This window comes from Cyprinus carpio, chromosome A17 (genome assembly GCF_018340385.1).
Source record: "Cyprinus carpio isolate SPL01 chromosome A17, ASM1834038v1, whole genome shotgun sequence".
NCBI classification, from domain to species: domain Eukaryota; kingdom Metazoa; phylum Chordata; class Actinopteri; order Cypriniformes; family Cyprinidae; genus Cyprinus; species Cyprinus carpio.
Genome location: NC_056588.1, coordinates 3,614,542 through 3,627,870, shown reverse-complemented (window position 1 = coordinate 3,627,870; position 13,329 = coordinate 3,614,542). Strand labels below are relative to the sequence as shown.

Genomic DNA, 13,329 nt, shown 5'->3' with positions numbered 1-13,329 from the left:
TAAACATTTAAACTGTGGCTGTAATGAAAACTTTTCTTCATGACAGATTTATTCAAACATAATGCATTTTTTTTCTAGCTAACTAAAGAGTTCTGGACATTAAATCACGTTCCTGAGGTAAATGTTAAGTGACAATTGATTACAAGATTGACATCTTTCCGCAGTTGAAACACTGATTGAGCAATTACATGAAACATGATACATTTCTTTAAGTTGTACTGGTTCTTTCAACATACTTCTGATGTTCAGTCATGTTTATTTCACCTACAACTAGCAGTAAAGACGTAAAGATGATTGGTTGACTGCTACCACATTTAATAGCATCAAACGACATAATTTACAAAATTTGAAAGCTTAGACTTTGTTTCTTATAGAAATAAAAAGTAATAAAGAACCAACCTTATTGAAGTTATTGGATGCCAGACACGCTATTAAAATGTTAAGTGAAATTTGTTTACGCATCAGCTGAAATAAAGCACCGACTATAAAAGATCATCAAAATTAAAATATATTAAAAACGAAACTTCTATATTATCAGGCCTTGCATCTACACAGGTGACATGTTTACCTGTTGTAACTTGTATGTTGTGTGCACGAAACAGACACTAATGACACTAATTAAATGTCACGGTCACAGCCAATGATTTTGACCCTCCAAAACTATTTCAGCCCAAACTGAAAATTAATTTTCGGCCAACAAAATTTAAGTTCATCAGTATAAAATATTAAACATAACACAAAATAGTAATCCAAACCCTAACCAATGACAGGTAGATCTCAGGCTTTATTCGTCAGAGAATTCAGGAAAGGCTCAGAGAAACTCAGTGAACTTAAATATTTAATTGGCATTGAGCACAAATGAACAGAGGATTAAGTCAGGAATCAGAGTTAATACATTTAAAAAAAAAATATAAAAAAAGACTGGATAATGACATGTTAAAGGTAGAGCCCCTCTGGTGTCCCCTCCTGCTTCTTGTACAAGACGTTCTCTTTGGACTTCTTGAAGTCTTCATTAGTAACTTTCATTCTCCGTTCCCTTAGAGCCATCAGCCCTGCCTCTGTGCAAATGGCCTGGAAGAAAAACACATAAAATCACTATTAAGTACAATGAAGTGCATATACAAATTTGTTCACAATCATTCATGGCCTGTGTTCATGTTGAGTTCATATTTAAAGCACTGAAGAACGTCCATCCAAAAATGAAAATTCTGCCATCATTTCTCACCCTAATGTCATTCCAAACTTGTATGGCTTTCTTTTCTTTGGTGGAACATAAAATAAAAGGTAAAAGATAATATGAAGAATGTTGGTAACCAAACAGCTTTGGTTCCTATTGACCTCCATTGTATGGGCAAAAAAAAAAAAAAAATAAAAATAAAAAAATAAAAAAAAATGCAGGTCATTGGGAACTAAAACTACTTGGTTACCAACAATCTTCAAAACCTCTTCTTTTATGCTTTGCAGAAAAAAAAAAAAAAAAAAAAAAATGCATACAGGTTTGGAAATGCATGAAGTTGAGTAAATAACGCCAGAATTTTTATTTTTGGGGGGACTATTTAAACCTAAATTCAAATAGTCAATTAGTCAAACAAGGTGAAATGAACTACATCATCTTGTTCTGCAATACACTGTTTTTCCATGTAATCAAACTGCATCTATTTAATTAAACAGGCCTTTAGATGCTACCTTGATGTCAGCACCGGAGAGGTCATCTTTAGCCAGGATGAGTTCATCCAAAGTCACATCAACTGCTACCGTCATCCTGCTGGTGTGGATCTGAAAGATTCTGTGCTTAGTCTTCTCATCCGGCAGTGGGAACTCAATCTTACGATCGATTCTACCTGTGGAAACACACAAAGGGAACATCTACTTTTCATCTTCAAAATAATGCACTTCATCCTTTATTAAACGTAATTATGTGCACTTTAAAACAAAGGAAACTCTCAGACCAATGTTTGCAACTTCAGACAGTTTGTGTCTAGCCAGTGAGTCCACTTTGACTTAATTAGCATGTGAAACCCACACCAGAAATAAACATAGTAAGCTGACTAATTCACCTGCTCTAATGAGAGCTGGGTCAAGTGTCTCTATCCTATTAGTAGCCATGATGACTTTAACGTCTCCGCGGGAGTCAAATCCATCCAACTGGTTTAACAGCTCCAACATCGTTCTCTGGATCTCACGCTCTCCTCCTGAATTAGAGTCATACCTGCAGAGAAACAACAGCCAAATGTCAGTGTTTATCACCGTTTACAAATAAATTCTCTATAAAACACAAAAACACACATTCAAACACACATAAATTCTCTTTTTTACAGTATAATTATATATTGTCAGTGTTCGTTCCAAAATCTAACAACAGCCTTGTCAAAAGATATACAAATTTAGTATTTCAAATATTTTTTTTGTGAATTGAGTTAATATATTGTCATAAGTGTGTAAGTGTAAGTGTATTTGTGTAAATAAAAAAAAAACAGTTTGAATATGGTGTAAATAACACATTTAAAATGTAATAAAATGCACACATTTTAACATTTAGAATTACATATATGAAATTACTACTTTTATTTAGCATAGATGTATTAAATTGATCAAAAGTGACAGTAAAGACATTTATACTGCTACAAAATATTTCTATGAAAGTTCTGAGAATTATAGAAAATGTTTCTTGAGCAGCAAATCAGCATATTAGAATGATTTCTAGAGTAATAATGCTGACAACTGCACAAATTTGCGTCGCAGAAATAATATATATTTAAATAGAAAACAGTGATTAAATATTGTCATAATATTACTGTCTTTACTGTAATGTTGATCCAACAAATACAGCCTTGGTGAGCAAAAACCTTCATACTCACCTCTTTGTGCCAATAGCGTCAATTTCGTCTCTGAAGACAATGGACGGAGCGTGTTCCTCAGCCACTCTGAAGAGCTCTCGCACCAGTTTGGGACCATCGCACAGGTATTTCTGAATAAGCTCTGAGCCCACCACCCTCAGGAAGGTGGCAGACGTCTGGTTCGCCACCGCCTTCGCCAGAAGAGTCTTGCCTGCACATCAGCAATATAGAACACCACAAAACATATGCAGATGCAAACTGATTTTTAAGACCCCTCAGACTGACCTGTTCCCGGTGCACCGTACAGAATGACCCCTTTAGGCGGCTTTATTCCGATCTCTTCATAATACTCTGGATGTGTGAGGGGAAGCTCCACAGACTCCTGAATGAAGAAATGCACAAGGTCAAACATGCCTTAGAATTCATTTTGATTTCATGCAATGTGCTTATTAATGTTCCTGGTGTTCTTGTGCATGATTTATCAGTGTATGTTATTCTAAAGAAGAAAATGTTATGAAAAACGCATCTCATCAAATTGTATGAACTGTATCTGCTTCTGAATTAAATGTAATTAAAAAGCTTGACATAATCAAGGACATGCAGACAAACAAAAACTGCCAATAAGAAATATAATAATAATTAAATTAATATATTTTAATTAATATAATGCATGTCCCATTTTTATAAACCAATCAAAATAAAATAAAAAAAAAAAAATAAGATTTAGGAGACTAATCTTTTACCTTGATCTCTTGAATCTGGTTGTCCAAACCTCCGATGTCTGCGTATGTCTCCTGTGGGGCTTTCTCTACTTTCATTACAGTCACCATCTTTTCTTATCGTACTTCTCATTACAGTCACAGAGGGTCCTGTGTCATCATCAGCCCCCCGATTACTGCATGAACCTGCAAACATTACATAAATTAATAACAAAACATAAAACACACACACACACACACATACATACATATATACATATACACATATAATACATGATTTAATAAAATAATAATTTAATAACGTTATTATCAATCTGACCCTGGCTTCAAAACTTTACTACCACTACTTACTCTGACTCTCTACTCCAACGGCGTCTCTATTCCCACTTGGTCTCTGGAACTGGCCAGTCCGCTGTTAACAAAGCAGACTTCATTTCTTCTATTGCTATGCATTCCGGTCTCAGCCCCCTCATGGCACATGAACTGAGAGACCTGGATCAAACCTGAGGACACGACTACTGCCACTCCCGCAGCCCCCCTCTCCACTCATTTCACTTGTTCCCACACCCCTCGTACCGACTGGGAGGGGGAACCTGATAGGTACTGGTCTCCTTATATCGAAAGAAGATTGGAAATTTGATCTTCAACCACCACCTACAGGGTCACGGTTCATTTGAATCACATGCTGTTACTGTAACCCACCCTGTTCAAATCCACTTTGTTGGTCATTTATCGTCCCCCCAGGTCAATTGGGAAACTTCTTGGAGGAGTTGGACGTGCTGCTATCAAACTATCTGAAGATGGTACTCCTCTGGTACTGCTTGGTGACTTCAACATCCACCTATTGATAAAACCCAGGCTGCTGACTTCAACTCTCTCTGCTCGCCTCATTTGATCTCAAGCGAGTCTCTACTACAGCGACTCACAAATCGTGCAACCACCTGGACCTCATCTACCCGCGCTGTTGCTCTCAGTGGACAACACTTTAATTACTCCACTGGCACACTCAAGGAGACCTTCCTCACTTACTACATTACTGCTAAATCTAGCACTTACTCCTGAAGCGGCACACACGCTCCAACGCGGGTCACCTTTTACGACGGAACTACGCTCACTCTCTCCATCTCGCCTATCCTTTGTGGTTGCATCCTCACATTCCTTCACTCTCGGCAGTTTTCAGCTCTGGACACGAACAGTGCTCACGGACACTTTTTGTTCCACTCTCTGACCTCTTGCTGGGACACACACTTTTTTGCCCACTGTCGTCTAGACCACGCACGCACCACCCCATCTGCCCCCTGGCTGTCCGATCTACTCCGTGAACATCGCTCTAATCTCAGGGCTGCAGAGAGGAAAATGGCTTAAAAATCAGAAACTCTAAACCTTTACCCACCTCAGTGTGTGTATCAGTCTCTCCTCTCCTCCTTCTCTGCCAAACGTCTTCACTCTGCTAAACATCATATTACCCGACACAAGATTAACAACTGTTGTGACGCTCGGTACACTCTTCAAACCTTCTCCTTCTCTTCTTAATCCGCTCCACCTCCTCCTCAATCGACTCTTACAGCTGATGACCATTGGCAGTTCATTCTTCACACAAATAAGACAAGAACCATCAGTGACCAATTCTCCACACCGCAGACTGAGGATAACTTCACATGACTAATGCTCACTCGTTCAATCCTCCTTCTCTCCACTCTCAGAGACGGACGTTTTTTCAAACGGATCCGTCCAGTCTATCCTACTACACCCCTGCCCACTGGATCGCGATCCCCACGTCACCTCTCCGCAAGTGATTTCTTCTCCGTCCCTACCTTCACGCTTCACTCCTCACTTTCATCAACCTCCTCTCTTCACTCTGGTAACATTTCCCTCCGTTAAGCAGGCTTCTCATATTCTCATTTGTAAGTCGCTTTGGATAAAAGCGTCTGCTAAATGATTAAATGTAAATGTAAATGTAAATTATTGACAGCCCTAATAAAAACATTCAAAATTCTGTATAAGTGACTTCTGTACTTAGATAAAGTTAAGTGAGTGAGTCAATATTCAAGTCTTTTATGAACACTTTAAGACAAAGGGAACTCTCACACTAATGTTTGTGACATCAGACAGTTTGCGTCTAGCCAGTGAGTCCACTTTGATTCAATTAGCAGATGAAACCCACACCAGAAATAAACATGGTAAGCTGACTAATTTCACCTGGTCTAATGAGAGTCAAGTCAATCTAAGTGGGTCATATTCATGTGTATTTAACTTTCCGTTTCCTAAGATCTATTCAGTGATTTTAAAGACTTTACTAACCTTGTGGTTCAGTAACAGAGCAGCCGGGCTCAAGAAGGTCTTTATCTACAAACGACAGAATGTTCAGATCCCACTGATGTCGACAATTGGTCGACCACACATCGGCGTGATTACATCGTCAACATGATCTCCTCCAAGAGCTCCCCAGCCATGGTCGTTTTTTCCCTCTGAGAATCGCCACTTTCTTAGATCTCTCTCCTATTAACACAACAAACATCGGTGTTAAGGGCTGGGCTTTCGGTCGGTGATGTTGTGCGGGACATATCTTTCAATTAACTATTTGTACTTTCTGTTACTGCCTCTTCGGGCCAAAGTATATGAACTCCTCCTCCCCAAATAAAACAATAATAATTATAAAAAATATATTTTATATGCACAATAATAAATGTGCTCACCTCCTGTTTCTCCTCCAAGGGTTTCATCTGCTCGTGGTTCCTGATGAACTCCTCCTCCATCAACAGAAAGTCTTTAATTCCTCTGTTTGATGCTCTTTCAGTCTTGCAACTCTGGGTGTGGAGTTTCTTGTGGAATGTTTTTTTGTGTGATAATCACCTTGTCATCTTTCTCTTCAGCCATTTTATATATATATATTACTAAATTGTGGAATGTTTTTTTGTGTGATAATCACCTTGTCATCTTTCTTAGGTTCGTGATAATCCACCTTGGATATATATAAACAAAAAACCATGAAAATGAAACAACCATACACAAAAATTTACCAAAATACCATTAAAAACCATTAACAAACACGACCATGAAAATGCATGCATCTGACACATCCATTTATCAAAATTGTCTTTAATACCAGTACCAATGTTTAATATTAGGTGAATATAATAAGAATAACGTGTTGACATTATTAATCATACATTTATCCTCTTTTTATATAATACCTTGATTGATTACAAGGCATCACTACAAGCTAACTGTTTACTGTCTAACAAGTAATATGTCCAGCAGCTCTAAATATGCATAAAACAACTCAAAAAAACAAAAAAATATAAATACACCAAATAACCATAAAATATAAACTACTCAAGAAATGAAAAGAAGTTAAATACGCCGGCTCACCATTGTCGTTTGCTGTCTGTTTCTTCTTCTGCACTAATAGATCAAGCCAAGTGTGTCGTCTCTGCCACATTCTGGAGAGGAGGCCACATTGACCGACGTCCTCTGCAGTTCTTTGTAATGACCTTACCCTCGCAAATCAGTTTATATTGTTTGTAATTGTTGAGCCAGCTGGTTATTAATTAGCTGTTTCCTTTTCTTTTTACGATTTGACCACATACGAGAGCTTACACAAATAAAGTCTCGCGAGAGTGCATTGTTTGCAAAGAGTGGCCGGGGTTACGATCTCGCGAGACTTTCACAGAATGAAGGTTACCACCACCAGCCTCGGTTACCGTTACCGTCTTGCCGCGAGCCGCTCATTAATGCGAACCCGAATAAAATAATGGGGAACGTTGAAACCTTTGAGTCTCTTGAAGATTTCAATGCATGTCTACAACAGTACGAGGGAGACACGAACACAAAATTTATCGTTTTGAAGAGCGATCGTGCATTTGGCAGAAATGGTTCGTTTCATGTCATAGATGTGTTAATGGATTTTAATAACATGTGCAGTTATTACTGCTGCTTATGCTTAAAGTTAGACATCTGAACTAACCTCACCCCTAGATATTTTCTGGCCCATAACTTATGATTTTGCATATGGTAACGCACTTAATAAGTAGGACTGGATATCTTGATATTTGATTAAATAATCTTAATAATACTACAGCAACCACTTAGCATACCTTGGGAACTATCCACTATACAACTCCACTCAAATGCCTTATTCTTCTCTATTTTGGTTTTTATTTTCAGATCTGACAGTGGAAAAACAGCTTCAGTGGGAAGTGAAGATTGTTCATTTCAATGGCATGCCTTTTAAGATAATTGGGAAAAAGACATATATATGTCACCAAGGAAGAGACAAGCATGCCAAAGCCAAACAAAGACGTCAGGAGAGTAATGTAAGAGCTCCACACAGACGTCTGATCATTTTTGGACATACCTTGAATGGTTCAAATGACTTTTACTCTGTAATGTCTTCTGTTTCAGCCACAAGGTCATGAATATGCATGCCTTAAAACAAGACGCCTGATGCAACCAACTAAAAAAATGGGTTGTCCTGCAACCATAAATGTTGTTCATATTGTGAGGTTTCCTGAGTATAAAGTAAGACACTTAATACATTCTTTCAGATCAGTAACATTTGTGACAACAAATTTCAAAAAAGTGTTTTGAAATTGTCTAATATATTAACACCATGAGGCATCAAGTGATACAAGTTATTTCTTCCTTTATTAATCAGAGATTTGCCGTGTGATCATTTATGCATTTCATAGAAACCTTAACAGTATTTTTGTCTTTCCTGGCCAGATAACGGAAGATAACTCGTATCAGAAACGAGAAAAGTCTTCAGCTGTTAGAGAAGCCCTAAGACTAGATCCAAAGCGTGTGCGCACAGAAGAAATGTTTGCAGCCAGCTTCCCAGATGTTAAAGAGCATCAAAACCACCCTGTTTTTGGAAAGGTTTGTGTCTAGGATTGATCTCCCAAGATAAGGTGGACTAACGTGACATTTGAAAGAAATTAATACTTTTATTCAGCAAGGATGCATTAAATTGATCAAAAGTAACAATAAAGACATTTATGATGTTACAAAACATTTCTATTTCAAATAAATGTTGCTCTTTTGATTTTCCTATTCAACAAAGAGTCCTAGAAATCACGGTTTTCACAAAAATATTAAGCAGCACAACTGTTTTTAATTCTGATGATAATAAGAACTGTTTCTTGAGCAGCGAACCAGCCAATTAGATCGATTTCTGAAGGATCATGTGACACTGAAAACTGGAGTAATGATGCTGGAAATACAGCTTTGCATCACAGAAATAAATTACATTTTAAAATATATTCAAATAGGACAGAGTTTTTTAAAATTGTAATAATATTTCATAACATTACAGTTTTTTACTGTATTTTTGATCAAATAAATGCAGCCTTGATGAGCAGAAGAGATTTCTTTTAAAACTATTAAAAAATCTTACTAACCCCAAACCTTTGAATAGAACTGTATGCTGTGCAAATGCAATGTAATGCCATTTTGTTCTGCTTGAACTTGAAGGAATCAAGAGACATTCGGAACATCATGAAAGAGGTCAAGGCAGGAAACAGGTGCAGACCATCATAATCTACAGGTAAACATCGTCACCTGATTGAGGTGCTGGTACAAATAACCAAAGTCAACATGAAACGACAATCAAAACCAGCTTTGCTTGGCTTTGTGCAAGTTAAAAAGCATGCACCAAAAACTGGATTAGTGACGTCAGCCTCTAAAGGGAAGTTGAATCAGAAGGAGAGGTTAAAGAGTTACTTCACCCGAAAATGAAAATTCTGTCATTAATTACTCACCCTCATGTCGTTCCAAACTCGTAAGACCTTCGTTCATCTTTGAAACACAAATTAAGATATTTTTTGATGAAATCCGAGAGCTTTCTGACCCTGCATAGACAGCAATGCAACTACAACATTCAAGGCCCAGAAAGTTAGTAAGGACATTGTTAAAATAGTCCATGTGACATCAGTGATTTAACCGTAATGTTATGAAGTTACCAGAATAGTTTTTGTGCACAAAGAAAACAAAAATAATGACTTTATGCAACAAATTCTCTCTTCCATGTCAGTGTCCGCTGCCTTGAGAATCACAACGCATTATTTTAACAATGTCTTTACTACATTTCTGGGCCTTGAACGTGGTAGTTCTGTGGTAGCTGGAACGACATTAGGGTGAGTAAATAATTACAGAATTTTCATTTTTGGGTGAACTATCCCTTTAATGCATTTTTTTTTCTTTGGAATAATGTGTACAAATGAATCAATCACAATAAGACCAGAACTAAAGTCAGTTTGGATTTCATGTTGGCTTTCTTTGAACACTGATTGTGTTTTATGTTGCAGAAATGTTTTTATTATTAATTGACAGGTTATATGTTGTAGGCCTTGGTAAACACATGGAAAGAAGAGGGCTGTGCCGTTGAGTACAGACCCTCTCAGGAGGAAGAGGAGGAGGATGGTAGCGTGGTGAAGATGCTGCTGTGCTTGCAGACGCCGTGGCAGAAGAGGCTTATGCGACTGTATGGACAGCAGATGTGCTTACTGGATGAATCCTATCGAGCTGGCAGGTGCGTCGGTGGTGCAGTTTGTCATTTAATGTGTACTAGTATACAAGAATGAAATCTCAGATTCACTACACCTAAACATAAAAACTATTTACTGGTCTTTGCCATGCAGAAATTCACTGCCACTCTTCTTTCTGTGGGTGAGGACGAATGTCCGCGTTGGAGTGTTTGTCACTCAGACAGAGACCAAAGAGGACATCGCAGAAGCCTTGAAGGTGTTTCAGAAGTGGAATTCAGACTGGAATCCATCACACTTCATGGTGGACTTCTGTGAGGCGGAAATCAGTGCTTTAGAGGAGGTGTTTAAGGGTATGATTAGTAGTGTGTAAATGTCTATATTTTATTAGACTAGATGATTTGGAATGACAAATTTAATAGCAGCACTGCTAGACTGCATTTATACAAAAGCACATATGTGACCCTGGACCACAAAACTAGTCATAAAGGTCAATTTTTTGAAATTTACATTTATACATAACCTGAAAGCTGAATAAATACGATTTCCATTGATGTTTGGTTTGTTATGATAGGACAATATTTGGCCGAGATACAACTATTTGAAAATCTGGAATCTGAGGGTGCAAAAAAATCTAAATATTGAGAAAATCACATTTAAAGTTGTCTAAATGAAGTTCTTAGCAATGCATATTACTAAACAAAAATAAAGTTTTGACATATTTGCAGTAGGAAATTTACAAAATATATTCATGGAACATGATCTTTACTTAATATCCTAATGATTTTACATACATTATATATATATATCATTTAATGTTAGATTACAATCAGATTTTGGATCACCAATTTTCCTCTGAATTCTGAATTTTTCATCATTGTCCGACCTGAAATGATCACTTTAAGGTGACGTAAGTAAAATATGTGACTTCCTCCAAGTGATATGAGCCATAGGAGCAAGAGTGATTAACATTATTTCATAATATTTTTAATATTATTTCAGTTCTTGATTTTAGAAATGTTGAAGGCCATTACTGATTTACGTTAACCCCTTCTTGTAGTCTTTCAGTCTGTTGTATTGAGTCATGAGCTGTATGAGCAGATAGTTGCTCCAAAATGTTTGAAAATGTCAGATCTGACGGGGTTAGCGTCTTTGTCATCATAGGTTCTAAAGTGCTCCTCTGTGATGTTCACCGAGAGAAGGCACGGATGGAGTGGATAAGAAAAAAGGAGAATGGTGTGACATCTCAGGAAGAGGTTCTTAAACTTCTACAGGCCATTGCAGATTCTCAGACGAATGAGGAGTTTGAGAACAACACTGTTACCCTCCAACAACATCCAGACTGGCAGTCAAATGAGAAGCTGAGAAGGTTCGTCAGCACATGGCTAGTTCATGCAGAGGTGAGCATGTTATCTTATTGTAAGTTCTGTAATTATCAGTAATGTTGAGAGTGTGAAAACTAATATGACGCAAGTAATGCTCTATTATTTCCTGAGCTAGAGGTGGGTGAACATGTTCGGAAATGAGAACATGCATGTGGCTGCCTTCAAAAATAAAGGTGTTAAAAGTCAAAAGGATGTCCTGAAGCATTCACACCTAAAGGGACACAGAAACTGCAGTCTCAGCGAAACGCTTATAGTCAGTATGAACAACTTCCTGCCAAGATCGTATCAAAAGTAAGCACTGGACTGTGGTGGAAATTCATTTAATCATATTTTAACCTAAACCTAAAAAAATAAATAAAATAATACATTTTTCTAAATGAAAGTGAAGCCTTTTAGGTTTTTTGGGATAGTGACATAAAAAAAAAAAATCATCAAAAATGTGAGGTTTTTTTTTTTTTTTATTAGAAAACATTATTAAAAATATTAACCACAGTATTAAATGAAAATATCTATACATGTGTACTTTAGGCTTCATTTTATTTATACTAATATATATGTAAGATATATATATATATATATATATATAGAGAGAGAGAGAGAGAGTGCTAATTAAATATATATTAGTATAATCTATAACAATGTATAATATTATACATAGTATAATATTGGTATATACTATATTAGCTATAAAGGAATATTAGCAATATATTAGCCATAACGTGACTTAGACATTTTTTTGTGAGATTCATTTAATGCTTAGGAAACTGAACATGAACTTTTCCTTTTTTTTCATATTCAGGTATGTTGAATTGAATATCAAATGCTCAAGTGGCTCTCGCAAATACAGCACAAATGTGCCTTGTTATGCAGGACACAGTCCAAGAATTATGTCTCAACACATTATAAAGAGGCACCAAGAGTCGCTGCCCTTCAATGCAAGTGACATAACATCTGCTGGAGAGAACGTCTTCAATGTTCAGAGTCAAACTTCACTGGAAAAACATCAGGTGAACTTTGGTAAAGACGATGAGATGCCTTCATGTACATGCACGGACTGGCAGAGACATCTTCTCCCATGCCAGCATTTCTGTGCTGTTTTTGCCTTAGTTCCTGGCTGGAGTTGGGAGAATCTGAGTGCTGCGTACAGGAAGAACCCTCTCTTCACGTTTGACGAGGTTTGCCTGGGACAGTCTGCTACACTTCCTGCTGATCTTCAAGGCGAAGAGGCTCTGAAGAAAAATCAGGAGAAAGATAGTAGTCCAGAGAGATGTCCATCTCCTGCTCCCTCAGAGCCCATCCTGACCAATCCTGAAGCAGAAAAAAGCGAGAAGTGCTGTAGCTTGTTGAAGGAGATATCAGAATTGACATGCCACATACAGGACGGGACCTTTCTAGATTCAGTAACTGATCGCCTTACAGATCTGTTAAAAGATATAAGGCGACACACTCCCCATGATGACATCCTTGACCTTTCCTACGCCCCACCATCCAAGAAAATGTGTTCAGCATCTGCAGAGCACCCAGAATCAATTAACACAGTTCCTCTGTATCTGGAGAAGATAATGAGGGCAACCCATACAAGTGAATTTTGAACTACATTTTTAAGGTGTTACTTCCCTCAATCGTGATTTGTGGTTGTAAACATTTTTGTCATTAAAATGCTTTAATTTTTTGGAATAATTGAGTTGTAATTTCTGTTATTCCGATATAACATGATTGATGTAGCCTAACAAAACCTCAAGTAGTGTGATATCATTGTCCTTTGCTTTCCTGACAAAAGTACCGTGCTGGTCATTAAAATACGAAAAAAAGTGAATTTTACTAATGTGAAGATTCTCTCTATTGTACAGTGGAGTTCAAATATTTGGGGCCGGTAAGATATTTGAATGTTTTTGAAAGAATTCTC

At 37.3% G+C, this 13,329-nt stretch overlaps 2 protein-coding genes across 5 annotated transcripts; one reads left to right on the top strand and one right to left on the bottom strand.

The window, feature by feature from the left end:
• Nucleotides 1-825: 825 nt before the first annotated feature.
• On the bottom strand, nucleotides 826-3,667 carry LOC109059079 (26S proteasome regulatory subunit 4-like). The gene is made up of 6 exons (XM_042773581.1): nucleotides 3,581-3,667; nucleotides 3,123-3,219; nucleotides 2,859-3,048; nucleotides 2,058-2,209; nucleotides 1,687-1,841; nucleotides 826-1,071 (listed from the first exon to the last, which is right to left on the bottom strand). Exons 1-6 carry the CDS (start codon nucleotides 3,665-3,667, stop codon nucleotides 937-939), a joined length of 816 nt encoding a protein of 271 aa, XP_042629515.1. The 3' UTR covers nucleotides 826-936.
• Nucleotides 3,668-7,211: 3,544 nt separating this feature from the next.
• Nucleotides 7,212-13,100, top strand: LOC109059097. Of its 4 annotated transcripts, XM_042773578.1 has the most exons (11): nucleotides 7,212-7,431; nucleotides 7,724-7,872; nucleotides 7,961-8,077; nucleotides 8,282-8,434; nucleotides 9,029-9,101; nucleotides 9,901-10,085; nucleotides 10,195-10,391; nucleotides 11,203-11,438; nucleotides 11,539-11,714; nucleotides 12,223-12,430; nucleotides 12,531-12,700. In XM_042773578.1, exons 6-11 carry the CDS (start codon nucleotides 9,991-9,993, stop codon nucleotides 12,555-12,557), a joined length of 939 nt encoding a protein of 312 aa, XP_042629512.1. In that variant the 5' UTR covers nucleotides 7,212-7,431; nucleotides 7,724-7,872; nucleotides 7,961-8,077; nucleotides 8,282-8,434; nucleotides 9,029-9,101; nucleotides 9,901-9,990; the 3' UTR covers nucleotides 12,558-12,700. The 4 variants fall into 4 exon arrangements, with proteins under 4 accessions (XP_042629512.1, XP_018931842.2, XP_018931843.2 ...); XM_019076297.2 differs by having other exon boundaries at nucleotides 12,223-13,100; XM_019076298.2 differs by having other exon boundaries at nucleotides 9,887-10,085; nucleotides 12,223-13,100.
• Nucleotides 13,101-13,329: the final 229 nt, after the last annotated feature.

Excerpts from the sequence above, each read along its gene's own strand:
- LOC109059097 (XM_042773577.1), top strand. The coding sequence starts at position 9,991 with ATGCTGCTGTGCTTGCAGACGCCGTGGCAGAAGAGGCTTATGCGACTG. Across the intron at positions 11,439-11,538 it reads CATGGCTAGTTCATGCAGAG|AGGTGGGTGAACATGTTCGG; the intron begins GTGAGCATGTTA and ends TTCCTGAGCTAG. Across the intron at positions 11,715-12,222 it reads CTGCCAAGATCGTATCAAAA|GTATGTTGAATTGAATATCA; the intron begins GTAAGCACTGGA and ends TTTCATATTCAG.
- LOC109059079 (XM_042773581.1), bottom strand. The coding sequence starts at position 3,667 with ATGGTGACTGTAATGAAAGTAGAGAAAGCCCCACAGGAGACATACGCA. Across the intron at positions 3,049-3,122 it reads GTACGGTGCACCGGGAACAG|GCAAGACTCTTCTGGCGAAG; the intron begins GTCAGTCTGAGG and ends GCTGATGTGCAG. Across the intron at positions 1,072-1,686 it reads TCTCCGGTGCTGACATCAAG|GCCATTTGCACAGAGGCAGG; the intron begins GTAGCATCTAAA and ends TTTTTCTTCCAG.